Source organism: Gigantopelta aegis, chromosome 4, assembly GCF_016097555.1.
Source record: "Gigantopelta aegis isolate Gae_Host chromosome 4, Gae_host_genome, whole genome shotgun sequence".
Classification (NCBI taxonomy): domain Eukaryota; kingdom Metazoa; phylum Mollusca; class Gastropoda; order Neomphalida; family Peltospiridae; genus Gigantopelta; species Gigantopelta aegis.
Window position 1 is genome coordinate 80,563,506 of NC_054702.1, and position 17,438 is coordinate 80,580,943.

A 17,438-nucleotide genomic window follows, 5' to 3' on the forward strand; every position below is an offset into this window, starting at 1 on the left:
GCCGTGTAACGCGTACTATTACTAAGTAACCTACTTTTTACGGTCTACTGCACATAACAGTAAATCTTTGTCCGGACCATATCTTGCATACAGGAATATCTTACATGTAGGAACAACTTGGGATGGTGGTGTGTCGCATACTATTACTAGGTCACTGTGGCCTACTTTTCATGGTCTATTGCACATAACAGTAAATTCTTGTCCAGATCATATTTTGCATACAGATGCATACAGGACCATCAAACCATATGTAGGAACAACTTGGGATGGTGGTTGATCTAAAACAATAGTGTTAAAATAGTGTAATAAGTGGCCTGTTATTTTTCAAACTCCAGTTTATTTTCATTATCGAATATTGTTAAAAACAAACTAAGGACTTCCATGAAATAATCTCAACACAAATAAATTAGATATGTGTAATTTGCACCAGTGAGTTTCTTGAATAATTACACAATTAACTAATATGCTCCTGAAATCGGCAACGAGACTAACGTTTAATCCACACATCATGCTATACATCGACAATGCAGTGTTTGCAGGTTGCAGTGTTTGTTTACAGTCTCTCTCACGACCCTCCCAGAACAAATATAAAAGATCCCAAATTAAAGTGATAATAATAACTCAAGAATGTATGAAATACTGGGGCCAGCTGGGCTTAAATCAGTTGTTCAAATTGCCTTCGGAAGGCACGCTGTTACCAGATTTTTAGGTGGATGATAAAAAATGTTGAAATGGAGGTACGCTTGGGTGCACAAGCTCTATCAGGCACCTCGGATATGAACGACTGTATAGCTTTATCATGAACCATTACAGATCAAGTTTGACTTACATGGCGATTTACCCATTTTTGAGTTGTGGCCCTTGAACTGAGGAGAAAACTTTATATTGAGCTGACATTTTGTGTATATCTTTATTATGTACTGTTACAGATCAGGTTTGACTTTCACAGAGTTATGGCCCTTTAATTTGGGAGATATAAAAATTTGTTGTGCCCGGTAGGGGACACTTATTACTTTAGCAGTATTCTCAGAATGTTTGTTCTGTTTCTATTTGATTAAACAAACATGTTGATAGTTGTTTTATTGAGGTTATTTTCCTTGAACTCCTTGTTAAAAAAACGAGTGTTGCGGTTTCCAATTGTAGTCCCTAATTTAAATTGTTTTTGGTATTTATATGTGTTCCTTTTTTGACAAGTGAAGTGTTTTGGAGGAGTTTTTCTTTATAGACCAGTATTCGACCAAATCCACCTGTAGCCCTCAAAATAAACATAGTCAGTGCAACAGATTAGCAAAGTACTTTTGGTTGTAATTGATTGAGTTACTATTCTAGTTTCGAAATTTTTACTAGAAGGCAGAAGGTTGCCAATTAGAATGTATCATTTGAATGTTTAGTAGGACCCTTTAATTCTCAATTTTTAAAAAAATATAATTAAAATGGTGTCTGTAAGAATTTTCAGCATTGTAAGAACAGGGACAGCGGAAGCAAGTAGACATTGGGGTGGGTGGGGTGGGGGCTGACTGAGATCGAAAGTTTCTAGGGGGTTCAGGGGTATGCTTCCCCATAAACTTTGGACAACTAGATGTCCTGCATTCTATAAGTAAAATTCATCTCTGCCTTTTAGATTTACTACCAGTAATATTCTGAAGAAATGCGATAAACATAATTAGAAGCATGTTATTTCATTTACTTGTTACAGTAAGCACCATCGGTAGAGAAAATCGTCAAAACGATGCATTGTGAACAAAAATGTTATCGCTAACAAACCATTGATTATGGAAAAACACTAAGCCATAATCAGTACAAAACCTGACCTATCATTCATGACTTATTTCGAGGGCTGCACCTATTGATTTTATTATGTTGGATCAGTCGTTATTCGATGCTTAGAAAGTGAAATGTGGATTTGGCAATTATATATTAATGACATTAGTAAATTGTTGCTGGTAAATGTTCTGTTCAATAAGATAAATACGAAGTCGGAGATAAATGAATACTAAGATAATTTTGTGGAGTATGGTCCTTTTGTAGGTTGTTGGGGTTTTTGTTATATTTTTTGTTGTTATTTGTATTTTTTTGTGTAAGTTTGGTTTGTAATACATATCATTTGTTTAGCTTAAATAGAATCAGTCATTGTTTTGGCATCAGTTTTATGGACTTCAGCATGCATCTTCTGTTAATCAGTAAGACACAAAATGTAGTCATTTGTTTGGCTTAAATAGAATCAGTCATTGTTTTGGCATCAGTTTTATGGACTTCAGCATGCATCTTCTGTTAATCAGTAAGACACAAAATGTAGTCATTTGTTTAGCTTAAATAGAATCGGTCATTGTTTTGGCATCAGTTTTATGGACTTAAGCATGCATCTTCTGTTAATCAGTAAGACACAAAATGTAGTCATTTGTTTAGCTTAAATAGAATCAGTCATTGTTTTGGCATCAGTTTTATGGACTTCAGCATGCATCTTCTGTTAATCAGTAAGACACAAAATGTAGTTATTTGTTTTAAAGGGACAGACCTTAGTTTTTAAACACTAAGACATATTTTTCACCTAAACCCTAGTTTCAACCCGTAAAAATTGACACTAAATTTGGTTAATTTACAAAGCCGTAACAAATTTGGATACAACAGTGTGAAATAAGAGTCTGTGACATTGAAATACCCTTAAAAATAGACTAAAATGCGACTTCATAACTGTTACTTCTCAGATGCATATGCATTTTTAAAAATAAGAAAAATGCATTTTGGGGTATTAGAAACACCAGGAGGACCAGAAACACTTCGGTTGTACGGAAATGGATAAAATAAACAATAAAATATAAGTAGTGTTTGATTTCAGTGATCATGAACAGCTCTAATAGTGAAAAATATGCTGTAGTTTTTAAAAACTAGGGTCTGTCTCTTTAAGGCTTGGTTGTGTTGCCTTCCCATCCCCAGTAATTAGAAACATTTTTGGAATAACCTTTATAAGAAATTGTTTTATAGTAAATTATAAAATATATATCTGCATATATTACAAAAATATTTTCAGATCATTTCAGTAGTGTGGCTAGTTAAAGATACTGATGTGTTTCTTGTTTGGTTCCAAAGCTGGTGACTGGTTATGTCTAACTCTAGTGTGATATTTATTGTTTGGAGTGTTCATCACTTTGTATATGACATAATGTTTATTTGTGGTGATGGTCATGACCAAAGATACTTGATGGTGGGTACCCGAGAAAGAGTTACGTATTTAAAATTGATATAAATACTCATATAGTGGAGTTGGACAATTTAGGTACCTCATTCATTTCTTGGCATTCTTATTCTGTTATAGCTTATAACAGAAATATGTGTACATTTTACTAATGATTGATAAATTAATAGCTTGTCTGAAGTTAGTATTTATGCATTTTAGGTATTCAGCAGTTTCATTGTAGTCTTTTTCAGTCTTGTGTAGTTTTTGTTTTAGTACATTTGTATTTATGAAATTTTCATTTGGATATGTGGGTCCACTTCCAAGGACACCTTATAAAAACTACTGCAATCATAACTTATATCAGTGAACAGTGTTTAAAAATCTTAGGTACCGTAACCAGAAGTCTGTTTACATGATTTTTACCACGTGAATTATATTTGCATAACTGATCCTAACATGCTTATATGATTCATACTACAATGACATTAAAAACAAGTAGTTTAAACAGATTTTACTATGACAAGGCTTTTCCAAATTTAATTTTTGGAATATGTGAATAAAATACTGGTGATCATAAGTTTGCAGCTTTTAGTTTTAATTTTTGAATATTATATATATATATTTTTTAAACAATATTTATTGATGTTTGTGTTAACGTTGGGGATTGACCAACAGGCGATGCCTATTGTAAGGTCTCTCCCTACCTTTAACAATTACAAATTTTACATGGCAGACAAATAGTACAGTTAGCCAGCTGCTACATTACCCGTTAAGTGGCATTCTCATTATTAATTTTGTTGCATGCAATTTGTCAGGAGAAATATGACATTCTAATCCTTATGACTCCAACACAACTTGTTGTATAAGACTAATGTCTTTCCAATTTAGGTGTTATCACAGTACGATTCGATCACATGCGACAAATTGGTGAGACTAATTGCATAATGAGAACATCCCTTTTGCAGTTCTAGTGAATTTAAAGTTGCATAACTGACATGCGAAGAGACCAGCTGTAGCGTGAAATATTGTGCCCTGTTACATGCATTATCATTAGAATATAAACATAATTATACCATTGGATTTTAGATTTCAAAATAACTTGATTATATTTATTGGAGTAATTGGCTGTGATATATTATTGTGTGATTTTGTGTGATTAAAATTATAAATTAATGTACCATCGATATACCAAGGAAAATGCTTGAGTGTTGAGTGAAAGTTAGCATAGATTAGATAGTTGGTATATGGTTCCACAGTTCAAGATACTTTGGTCAGATATGTAGACCACAACATTCCATAAAAATTAAGAAAACCATGCTAACTGAAGTCAACCAATATATGTTCTGTCTTGTTTACATCAATATACTCATGATGTAAACAGTTTCTTATTTCACTGAGTTGAGAATAATATAATTTTTGCTCTCTTTTTTTCAACCAGCATATGCTCATGTTCTTAAAAGTATACTTTTTTTTCATTACACTTATCTTGAATTCAAATCCTGTTTGATTTTCCTTGAGGAGGTGACAGTGTGCTTTGGATACATGTAACTTCTTAAAGGGGATATGTCAATTTTGTTTTATCAATTTAATCTTTAGAATTACAAAATTCATATAAAGGTAATGGGTGTCTGTTATTTTGGTTTTGTTTGCATGCATGCTATTAATTTTAATCATATACTTTGACTTTACTTTTAAAAATAATTGTACATACATGTAGTATCTGTTTGCTTATTTAAATTTTTAGTGGTGACATAGTATGTCTCTGCCAAACTGCACATATTCACTGGTTTCACTGCTGACTTTATTGGCGGTGGCGGACCCAGAAAATCCATTTAGGAGGCCCCAGTGATATGTGGCTGAAGATTCCTCAGATTTTGTGAGTCAAGCAAATATCATCTATAAGAAAACAATACTTGAAAACTCAACTCACATTTAATTTGGCAAATTCGCATAAAGATATCCCAGCAAATTCAGTTTGCTGTAGACAACATATTACAACATGTACACTTGTAAAATAAGCTAATTGTTGAGTTAGCTTTTTGATAAAAATTATTATGAACTAGGTTCACCAGATTCAACTTTACTTTGCATTTAGCAAACAGTTGTTTAAACTCTGAATCACACTTGGTGTCATATACAATGACACCTCCAGAATGCCATGACAAAGCTTGTTTTGTTTGGGGGTTTTGGGGGGAGCAGTGTTTCTGCCAGAAAGAAATATTTGGGTATGGCGCTGTGGAACTGAATGCAACCACAGTCAACAGGGGGTATGGGGGGGGGGCCTAGCCCTTAAAGAAAATGGGTTATGTTTAGGGTTAGGGTTAAGAAAATCCTACAGTAATGAAAAGAGTAATTAATTTTGTCAAAAGGTTAACTTGAAAAAAAAAAATATATTTTGTTTAAATGTGGGTATGACGCCATACCCGTTTTACCCTCTGGGAGAAACCCTGGATGGGGGTGTATGTTTTATTTTTGATTTTTTTAAAAGACTGGACTATCTTAAATGAAAAATGCTAATAGAACAAAATGTGGAAGGTATGTTGATAATCTGTCCTATCGAAACTGACTGAATAACACAACCAGGAAGATGATCTGATTTGTATCCGTCCTCAAAATCCTGTATCTGTAATGTGTATGGGTGTGTAATGATACTTTGTTAATTCAAATATGTATGTAAGTATTGTAACAGTTGTAAATTTAAAATTAATGTTAGCTGAATGGTTTTTCAAACTTTGGAAGGTGTGGTAGTGTTTCTGGGGGGTTTAATTTAATTTTTAGGTAATAAGTTGTGACGTTGAAAATTATTTCCTTTTCTGAAAAGATAGCTGTTTCAACAGTTTGAAGTTTTTTTTATATCAGTTACAATAGCATTGTTATATATAAGGTAAGATTTATTTAAGTCTGTATATAATAATTTAGTTAATACAGGATGTAATTCAGCCAATATATTTAATATTGTTAGTTTTGGCATTCCAGTAAACTGATAAATTTTAAAACAATTTTTGTTTTGTTTTAAACTGGGTCTGAAATAGATCTTAATGGCATTTCATAATCTATAGTCCTTCTCAGCAATGAACGTCATCTTCTTCCAGTGGTATACTATAATATTTATGTACACACAAAAATAGTGGAGTTTTGATTTTCTTCTTACTTATGACAAATCAGGCTGAAAATATTTACAAATGTATGGTGTTCATGGAGCTGGGAAGGACTATAGACATTTAGTTGAAATGGTGTCTTATTATCTCTCTTATGCTTGCTTTTTTGTTTTGTAAACCAGGTCTCAATATTATATGACCATCTTTGAAGTACAGTGTACCTTTTATGGAGTGCTGAATGAAATATACACATTATGAAATAAGATATTAACACTTAACACTATGCTATTTCACATATCCTGTAATTATGCAATATTTTAATAACTTTGTAATTAAACTTTCTCTATCTCTGATGTTTGTCTTTGTTTTGATTTTTATTCAGACAATTTAATGAACATATCCAGTGATCCATTGACTTTTTCACTCTATTAAGGGATTTGAAACAAGTTGCTTCATTAAAAACTTTGGGGGGGGGGGGGGGGGGTTGTACAACTTTTATATTGTCCCCAAGTGATAAGTCAGGGTTAGGAAGTCTAGAGTTTACCATCACACAAACGTACACTAAAACCATAAATATTTAAAAGTATTACAAAATGACATTTGTGCTCAGACCCATACCTTTCTACCCTGGTTGTGGCTAGTGTGGGTTGTTGTGATCTTTTTGTGAAAAGAATCCGACTTCCAACACATTAAGGTACTGTAAAAATATATGATAATATATATATAGTAAACTTTAAATACAAGAGTAGCTTGACAATAGGCTATGGAGGTATTGTCTCTGCATAAAATACAGATCACAATACATTAAACCAAAAGCCTAATTCACTAAACTCACAACTTTGGATCTTGCAGTGCAATGCAAACATTTTAAAAGACTGATGTGAGGTATATCAAAGGCCATGGTATGTTTTCTCCTGAATGGGATCATTCATCGAAAGAACCCTTGCTATTAATGGGGACAATGTAGCAGGTTTCCTCTCTAAGACTGTCAAAATTACTAAATGTTTCATTCAATAGCCGATAATTAATAAAATCAGAGTGCTCTAGTGGTGTTAAACAAAACAAATTTTAACTATGATGTGAATTAGGCTCCAGGTTTGTGACCTTAATCTATTCAGTCTCCAGTTGTTGGGAGGTTTCACCTCTCTGTGTACCTAGATTACTGGAATTAGTTTGAAGTACCATTAATTCAGTCATTGGTATAGGTAGGATTACTGATTGAATAATATGAGAACTGTAGGCCTACTGTTTAAAATATGAGAAAGAATGTTTACTGAATGAAGTATGATATATTGATAATGTGTATGGAGTGAATATTGGTGTGTAGGGATCATCTTTTCCTGCACTATAGTACATCGTGGGGGTTTTGGGGGTGGGTTTTGAACTCTTGAAACTGGATATTTGATCTCTTGAAACTGGATATTTGATAAGTAGGAATGTTGGATAAGACATTTGGAATTGTGGACATATGCACATTTAATCATTAATAATTTACTGTAGCAGCATACGGTTTGATACATTGATATTGGGCAGAAGGGAGAGGGGTAGTGGAGGGGGCATAGCACATGAGCTTCAACTTTATTCAATGTAATAAAATAGTATGTATTAAGATTCGTAAGGAAGGTAGTATGGCCTACATCTAGACTGTTCGTCGGTGGTTGTTCACTAATGCATTTGCGCGTAAATTAAAAGCGATTTCTCGGTCTAAAACAAATGTTTACTTCCGTGGTCGCGCAAAAATTCAAGTGCTTGTAAACAAATACGAAATGAGCTATTTTAAAGTATTTATACACTGTATTGCTGAATTTTAAACGAATAGAATGGCGACAAGAAATACCATTAAGAAGAAAGTCGAATATAAATCTGAACATGCTGTCTTGGAAACAAAAAATAAAACAATGCCTTTGATTCCAAAACTTGATTTGAGTTGTCCGTCAAACTCCAAGAAGAAAACAAATCGTAAACTTAAGAACTCCAGTACTGGTAATTCTAGGTATGAAACTATACAATTTCGATTATTTCCATTAGTGGCTAGGCCTATCCCAGAACTGATAATAATGAGATCGTAATTATTTTATTTTTATTTGGCGGGCTTTTCTTTAGGCACTGTCCCTCTGCCTTTGATGAATGTAGATTTTTTTTTTTTTTTAATAAATTATTAAACATATATAATATATATATATATATATATATATATATATATATATATATATATATATATTACAGTAAGTTGTGGATGTACAATATAGGCCGTGAGACGCCCTTCTATATACCAGCACACAACACGGCCCTCTTGTCTACAACAGATCATTTTGTCCTGTGTAGCAGAATATCACAATATCATATGAGTCGGAGACATGTGCTGATGACACTTGTTCTGATAAAAGATTAACACAATAAGTAGTGGATGGGGGATACACATTTTAATATAAATGGTCATAATATAGACCGTCCTGTCACAATAAGTTGTAGCAGAATATCACAATTTAATAATAATATTTATTAAATATGGGTGGGATGCATACACTTTTATTATTTTACTTTTATATATATTCCTGATATATATCAATTGAGTATTTCAATATATATTTATATTTATGGAATGCAATATGTTAGTCAGTAGCAGCCTATAATATGGACCGTCCCTGCCGTGCACCCTGCTATACAGCATTAATGGTGTAGACTGCAGTTGTGCCTCCCTCTCTCTCTCTCTCTCTCTCTCTCTCTCTCTCTCTCTCTCTCTCTCTCTCTCTCTCTCTCTCTCTCTCTCTCTCTCTCTCTCTCTCTCTCTCTCTCTCTCCCCCTCTCTCTTTCTCTCTCATGCACTTGTCCTCTCGTGCGTATAACGTGGGTGGGATGCATACACCTTTATTATTTTACTTTTATATATTCCTAATATATAAATGGTCATATATCAATTGAGTATTTCAATATATATTTATGGCATGGATTGTGATATGTCAGTCAGTAGCAGCTTATAATATGGACTGTTCTTGTCGTGCACCCTGTTATACAGCATTACTCTCTGTCTCCTGTGCTTGTCCTCTTGTGCACTTGTCCTCTCGTGCACATATCCTCTTGTGCGCAGATAGGGTTTTGGAGAGTTATGTGTCAATCAAACGGTGATAGAAATCATCAGAATTTTTCACTAGTCCACCGGACAAGTACATCTACAAATCTACTTGTCCCTCAATATTTGTACTTGTCCAGATAAGTTGTTAGTTTTATTCAAGAGCAAGGACAATGTTTTTAATTGCTGAAATGAAACGGCATTATAAATTTTTACTTTACTTGTCCACTGGACAACCACTAAGGTACATTTTGCTTGTCCCAGCAGATTATCTCTTGTCAGAACAAACAGATAAGTGTTTTTTTCGAGCACTGTAAAATGTCCTTTATAAGGACCGTATATAGACCCCAAATTGGGCCAGCATTTACTCCATACCAGTGTTTCTGCCAAAAAGAAATTTTTGGGTATGGCGCTATGGAATTGAATGCAACCACAGTCAACAGGGTATGGGAGGCCTCCCCTAGAAAGAAAATGGGTAAAGTTTAGGGTTAGGGTTAAGAAAATCATACAGTAATTATAAGGGTGATTAATTTTGTCAAAAGGTTAACATAAGAAAATCTATATAAAAAAAACTTGGGTATGGCACCATATCCGTTTTACCCTCCTGCAGAAACCCTGTATACACATTAATTATCCATATACCATACTTCAGTCAGCAAACTACAAGTTAACATTTACAGTTTCATTTTTGTAAATAAAACAACACATGTACATTGTCATGAGCGGCATTAGCAGTTATCTGTAGTAAATTCGACTCCCGCACCTAATTCGGAACATTTCGGTTCCGCATTGAGAATTCTAAATTTTCATAATCTCTTTAATCAATATTAATTGTAAAATGTCGGCATTTCCGAAACCATAACTTTACACAATGGAAACTATAACTTTTGACATATTTATTTATTTTCACAGTGAAATTAAAGTACTTTTTTTGGACAACATAAATTAAGGTAGGTTTCCAATAACATTCAAGACTAACTTCAATCTGATTTATTGAGGGGCACTGACAGCACGAGGGGATGAAGGGCACAGCAATACATTGCCGTTGGTAGGGGTGAAATTGGGAGGGCTTTATGGCAAATGTAGGGGACACGAAGTCAATTGCTGTAGTCCTGTCGTCTTATTCAATCCCTGATGTTCTGCAAGCCTCTGTCTCAATGATGATCAATGTCACGTCTTCAAAAGATAAGGGCATATAACTAGTTTTTTTTAGAGTATGGAATATTCGTAAACATAAAAGTAACATCATATTTAATACACATTCGGTTCATCCTAATGAAATATTTTAAAATCGACATTCAATTGTTAAAATATGCAAACACTTGACAAAACAGCGAAACAACCAATTAATTTTATTCAGTTTCTGTGGTGTAGTGGCTATCGTGAGATTATTGGGTTACAACTTCAGCAGATAAATCTTTACTATGAGAAAATAATAATAATAATTTAAATTGGCACTGATGACAGTTCCGAAGAAAAGTTTTTCCATTGAGTAAGGGTACATGTAATTGACCCTTTGTAAAATACACTTACTACATATATTTAAGTGGCGATCTCTTGAACTAAAATATAGTTCAGACTTATCTGTATATGGTTGCATTTACTTTGTGAAAACTTATAATAGTACCTATATCTCATGGAATACAAAGGTTTTGCTTAGGTTTCTTGTAAAAAAAAATTTTACTTTTATACTTACATGTATGCATATGTTTATGAGTTTTGAAAGGCTTTCTTTTTTCTTTTTAACTATCAGCCTTTCTAAGTCAGCAGATGAGAATGCTCCACTAAGGGCAAGTCTTCAGAAGCTGGACGATGACCACCGCCGTATGCAGCATGTTCTAGAAAATACTGTGGCTGAGGCAGAGGTAACTGAACACACAAACATCAACCCTTTGAAGTTGGCCTTGCCTTCCCATTCTCAACATTTAAAATAGTGTTACATTCAGGTTACATTAGTTATTATCTTACAATTTGACGTTGAAAAATGTAGGTTCAAAATGACAAATTTCACTTTTTCTGATTGTAAAGCTGAATGCATAAGAGTTAAAAGTCCAATTTTAGTTTTCCTCTAATGTAGTTGTAATACTGGTAACAAATACTTATATAGAGTGAAACCCTCTAAAGCGGACAAGTAAAAAGGCCTGTTTTAAGCCCTGGGTATTTAAAATTCTAGTTTACAGAGGATCAGGTTTAGAGAGGTTACACTGTACAATTGTTAGCTTTTTAGACTAACTTGTTCATCATTTGGTTTATTCACTTCATGTTTCATCCACAGATACATACCTGGCTTTCGGACCTTTTGCCAACAGACCTTTCTTTGAATCTGAACATTCTAACTATATCCCTAACCATCAGCAAAAGGTCCATATCTAGTAGATATTTACACAGAAATCTTGTTTGTCGAATGTGAATCAACATAGATCTACTTCTGTCATGTTAGCAAATGCTAGAAATTGAAAAGCAATTCTAGATCACTTGTATTGATATAAACCTTTATTTTATAAGTAAAAACAACTCTCTTTTTTTGTGTGCAAATATGCTTTTTTTTAATATTCCAGGAAAGACTTGAGGAGATGAAAAAGTTGTTGGAAAAACGAGATCAACTTCATAATGGTTTGTATCTTTTACATATAAAATACATCTATATTATCAACACATTGCATTGAACCAACTTCTGTTAGGGACTATCAGGGTTTCTGCCGAGGGTAAAATGGGTATGGTGCCATACCCAAATTTTATTTTTTTAAAGTTAACTTTTTCACAAAATTAATTACTCTTATCATTACTGTATGATTTTCTTAACCCTAACCCTAAACATAACCCATTTGTATTCAGGGGGATGCCCCTCATACTCCCTGTTGTTGACTGTGGTTGCATTCAATTCCATAGCGCCATACCCCAAAATTTCTTTCTGGCAGAAACATTGACTATAAATAATCAGTTTTGACCAAAAGGAAAGAACGTACTCATCTGTTAATTTAAAAAAAAGAACTCTTCTCTTTCTTTTTTTAAAGCTACCAAGCAGTAAATAACTCATAACAAAAAGGGGGCCACAGTTACATGAAATTAGTATGTTTTCAGCCCTCATTATAATAATAATTACAATGTTATTCTTTTGTGTCTGGCTACTTTAAGTATAGATTATTTTACTTGCATTTTCATTCTCCAGATCAAATGGATGAAATCACGAAGAAGAATCTAAACTTAGAAGATCAAGTGTAAGTAGAATGCATTTAAGGTTTCTTTAACATTGTTTTCATCACTTAGTTGAGAATTGCAATTCTGCCTTATGATTGATCATCACATTTTTATAGTTCTTTCACTTTTTGTTTTGTTTTTTCTACATCCACTTTTACTATTTTGTATCTTTTAAGATTTTATTGAGAGCAACTGCTAGTATTTCTTAAATTATAATTCACATACGTTAATTTTGTTGGTATATAGTGATTGGTTTTATTTATTTGCACATATTATTTTAATAGGTTGTCAGGGCTCAAACTTAATGGCAGAACCGACAGCAATTGCTATAGATGCAGTATGAATTGTCATAGGTCAGGGGCTTCACCAATGGCAGTGTTTTGCTGTTCAATAAAAATTATTGTCGTCAAGTGAAGAGAGAATTTTGGGGTTTTAATTTTGTGTTTATATGTTGCAAAACTGCATACAGCAAAAACCTTTCAAAGTTGCCTTTACCTGGGTAACACATTTTTAAGTTCGAGCCCTGGGTTGTATTATTTTTAATAGGCTAATCTTCATCTTAAAGTCAGTTATATATCTTTCTTTTTTTCTATGTTGTGCATTTATGTTTCAGTTCAAAGTATGAAAAACATCTGTTGTCATGTAACACTGACCCAGGTGAGATGTAGCTGAAGCACTGTTTGTTTATACTGTTTACGGCCCACTTTCCATTTATGTGATTTCGTGTGCAAGTTTATCAATGCAGTGAATGTACATAGTAGCGTTTTCATATATGCTATTCCATGTCAAAACACAAAGTATTTACCAGCAGCCTCCAAGTAAACTTTAGATTAAAGTACTTTTTACCAACGTGTAAGCACATTTTCACACATGAATACACAATAAATGCGGAATTGTGTTAATGGAAAGCAGGCCTACGACCATTTAAGTGCAGCATGAAATGTAACTACAAAACATGGCTAGCTCTGGGTGAGTAAAACAATTCGCCAAATTGTCTATTAAACTTCACAAATTGCACAAACTGTCAGTTATTTTCTTTAAAATGTCAATTATTACATGAAATTATTTTGCCAAATTAAAATACAATTCACCAACTGCTTTCAAATTGCAATTGGCGAATCTGGTGACCAGCAATTAAAATAAGTTAAATTTAACTAGCCCTCGAATCATGTTTTCATGATTTAATACACGTACATTCATTAGCCAGTTCTCAAAACTAGTACATTGGTTCGATGTCACTGGTTGTAGTGCACTGATTGTTATTTTTGGTGTCACATTGCCAGGTTGGAAAACAACACCTATTCAAAATTAATGGTCACCTGATGGATACTTTAAAATTTGTAATTTTTGTTAAAATAACAAAGGTTGCCTTGTGTCAATGGGTGACAGCTATTTTTCCAACCCTGTAAGTGTTGTTACTTTTGTGGGTCACAAAAGATTGCCTTTCAGTTCAAAACAAGTAATGAAATTTTGTGTCTTGTGTGTAGATAACAAACGTTTGAGACTAACATTTTTATTTTATTTTTGTTAAAAGTTTTATATGTGTACCATTCTCATGGTTTATTAAAGTTAAGAAATGTTTTAGGTTCTGGAGATAATAAATGCAAATTTCATTATAATAATTTGGGAAGAGCCTTTCTTAAATTTGTAGGATGTAAATGATATTGGTCTGATGTTCTAAGTATGGTGCATACAAATTAATGAAATTCCAGTGCTAAAAAATGAGACTAGGGATGCTACACTGAACTTTTTAATCAACATATCCACTATAGATATTTTTAGTAATACTATTTACTTAAGGTATGACTTAAAGATTTGAGGATCCAATATGTAGTAATTGTCTAAAAATACTTAGTGTCTCAGAATTATATTTATCCGTGTAGTAAATTCATCTCCAACCAATCTTGTTTTTCTTTATTTGATGAGTGTTTTTTTTTTTCAAACTTGTATTCTTATTAGTAATTATATGTGTGTATTTTATGTGTTTTTGTAGTGAATCTTCAAATGCTGGAACCCACTTCAGACAACAATGAAGCCACTGAAGAAAGAAGAAAATTTTCAAAAGTATGTCAACCGTTACCATAGCACCATGAAAGAGTGTATATACTGGTATATTATTATTATTATATATTTTTTCCTGTGGATTTCTGTGTTCTTGTATTTGTGTTTTGGAAATGTTTTTAGCTATTCTTCCTTTTCATTGAATATTTAAATTTCAATAAATGTCGATTTTAGCCTCAAAAATGCATGAATTATCTCCCTTTGTATGCTGACTTTTACATTTGATAATAAAACAATTGTGTTGGACTTGAATACTTATTGACTACAGTTGAATCACAGTGTGGGCATGCATAAAGCAGATAATAATAATAATAATAATAATAATAATTTAACATGCACCCTATAATTTGCCATTGACCCTTTCTTGTTTTTAGACAAGAGTGAAGCAGATGAGAGAAAGATTAAGACACATGAATGAACAAACAAGTACATTTCTTGCTGATATGCAGGTATGTTTATTTATGTGTGAGGTCGAGCAGTCGAGAATGGGAAGGAAAGAGTTAATGATTATCCTAGTGTTTGTACTAGGTCAAACTTCATTTTATTTCCTAATATATATTTATTACCCAAGCGGTCACTCATAACAGGGAAAATATTTTCGATATTTTCTCAGTGAGAAATATTCTGCATTAGTCTAACGAACAATACTATTGGATAATTTGACACTTACAAACCAATGACCATGGCGGTACTAAATATGACGTCGTCATGATTTGGCAAGCACACAAAATGATGTCATGTAGGTTAAAGAGTTTGCGTTTACGGCTCTCTGTTTTTGGTGTTAAATTTACAACAAAATGTAATTTTAATTCAATTCATTATAGATTTTGTAGCAGAATAAAAAAAAACTTTTGTTTTTGTAAATTATCTATGAACATGATTAAATTACAAAGTTATAGCAATTCTCAGAACTGTGTAAAGTGGTTTACAACGTTTCTATACAGGTTGGCCTTCGTGCATGTGCGTAAAAAATAAAGGCTTTTAGAAAAAAATAGCTGAGGTAATAAATAGAATAACAAACTCGGTACCAGTTATTATCAAATTTATGTCCCATGTGAAATAATTTTCAGTTGTCACAAGCTTTAGTGACAACTGAAAATTATTTCACATGGGACATAAGTTTGATAATAACTGGTAACTTGTTTATTATCCTCTATATATTCTTTTTTTTTCTTACGTACAATATTATTGAGAGACCAAATCCAACTTGGGTTACTTACAAATATCAGGATGACAAGAAACACATTGAATATACAGACACGGATATTGTAAACAAGAAGCTATATTTAGTGTGTACTTTAAGTCGACAAAAGATTTTATTAGTCAAAAATATCCTACAATGGTAGCAAACTCAGACAGTCTCTTTACTGTAAAATTATCACGTGTTTATCTTTATAACAGCATGAGACCACACCAGTGCAATACAGTCAAACTTGTTTATCTTGATGGTGAAGGGAAAGATCCAAACAGTTATTTTGGGACAAAATAACGATGGTTGAGATAACAATGTTTGAATGTAAATATACTGGTATTTCAAATATTAGTTTTATTCATAGCTAGCACTAACAAACATAATAACAGTGATTTATGCTTTTTATCTGGTGCCCTTGTATTTGCGGTTGAGCTTTCGCACGAGGTGCTTGCATCGCAGGATCAAACCACCTCAGTGAATCCATTCAACTAATCGGGGGTTTTCTCCTGCACCACAACTGGTCAAGTCCATGGCATGTGCTTTCCTGTCTGTGGGAAAGTACATATAAAAGATACCTTGCTGCTAATGGAAAAATATATTAGGTTTCTTCTCTAAAACTATATAGTCAGAATTACTAAATGTTTGACATCCAATAGCTGATGATTAATTAATCAATGTACTCTAGTGGTGGTGTTAAGCAAAACAAACTTTTCGTCTAGGACTGTGTTGTGTTAGAATTATCAAATATTTGATATCAAATTATATACAAATTAATTTGTATTGCATTATGATTTTGAGTAATTTGATATGTAACTAAAGATTCGTTTGTAATATTTTTCAGAATATGAAGCATCAGCTACAGGAACTTGAAGACATGGGATCGCGGATTAGCCGTACCTCAGATGATGAGGATGATGACTTTCCGGGATTTTCTGGCTTTAGACCGGACATTCTTCAAGCTGCTGCTTCAGTATCTTACAAAACTCAAGGATCTGGTGATGATGTTCCTCTGGAGGACGATGACACAGGAACTTTGTTTATAACACAGAATCACGAAGATCCAACTTAGAACACCCAGATGTTTTGCACAAGATGCAGCATATTTGACAGTAGTGTTTGTGACATTCTAGTTCCAGAATATACCCTCATCAGAAAAAGAAACTGCCTTTTAGAAATTGTGATTTAGACACTTGATCGTTGTTGCTATATTTTTTGTTACTTTTTGACATTTATAGTTCACATATTCCCAATCGTGAGATAAAATTGTCTTCCTTTTACTCTTGCAGTTTTCTCTTTTGTTTTTGACTTGTTAATATAGGCATCTATACTTATCTATATCTGTTTGTTGGTCTCAAGAATATTATGTTGGTGTCATGCTCCTGGGATAAAATTGTCTTACTATGTGATGAATTGATCAGCCTGATTACCATTGTTCAAAAGCTGTGACTACAATTCTATTAAAATAAATATTTTTTACATCTTTTATTTTTCATTAATATAAAATATAGAGCCTTAACAATTTGTATGGATGTCTATTCTGTGGAAAAATGTACCACATACAGCTTCATTTTATTTTTGATCAGAGTTTTTGTGTCTGGGTTTTTTAGTTATACTGAAGAGGGATGCAATATTATATATCTGCAG

The 17,438-nt window shown here is 33.0% G+C and overlaps 1 protein-coding gene across 1 annotated transcript; it reads left to right on the forward strand.

Annotated features, from left to right (window-relative positions):
* The first annotated feature begins 7,963 nt into the window (after window positions 1-7,963).
* On the forward strand, window positions 7,964-17,277 carry LOC121372305. The gene is made up of 8 exons (XM_041498599.1): window positions 7,964-8,266; window positions 11,097-11,208; window positions 11,902-11,956; window positions 12,513-12,561; window positions 13,155-13,198; window positions 14,535-14,605; window positions 14,977-15,051; window positions 16,636-17,277. Exons 1-8 carry the CDS (start codon window positions 8,094-8,096, stop codon window positions 16,861-16,863), a joined length of 807 nt encoding a protein of 268 aa, XP_041354533.1. The 5' UTR covers window positions 7,964-8,093; the 3' UTR covers window positions 16,864-17,277.
* The last annotated feature ends 161 nt before the right edge of the window (window positions 17,278-17,438 follow it).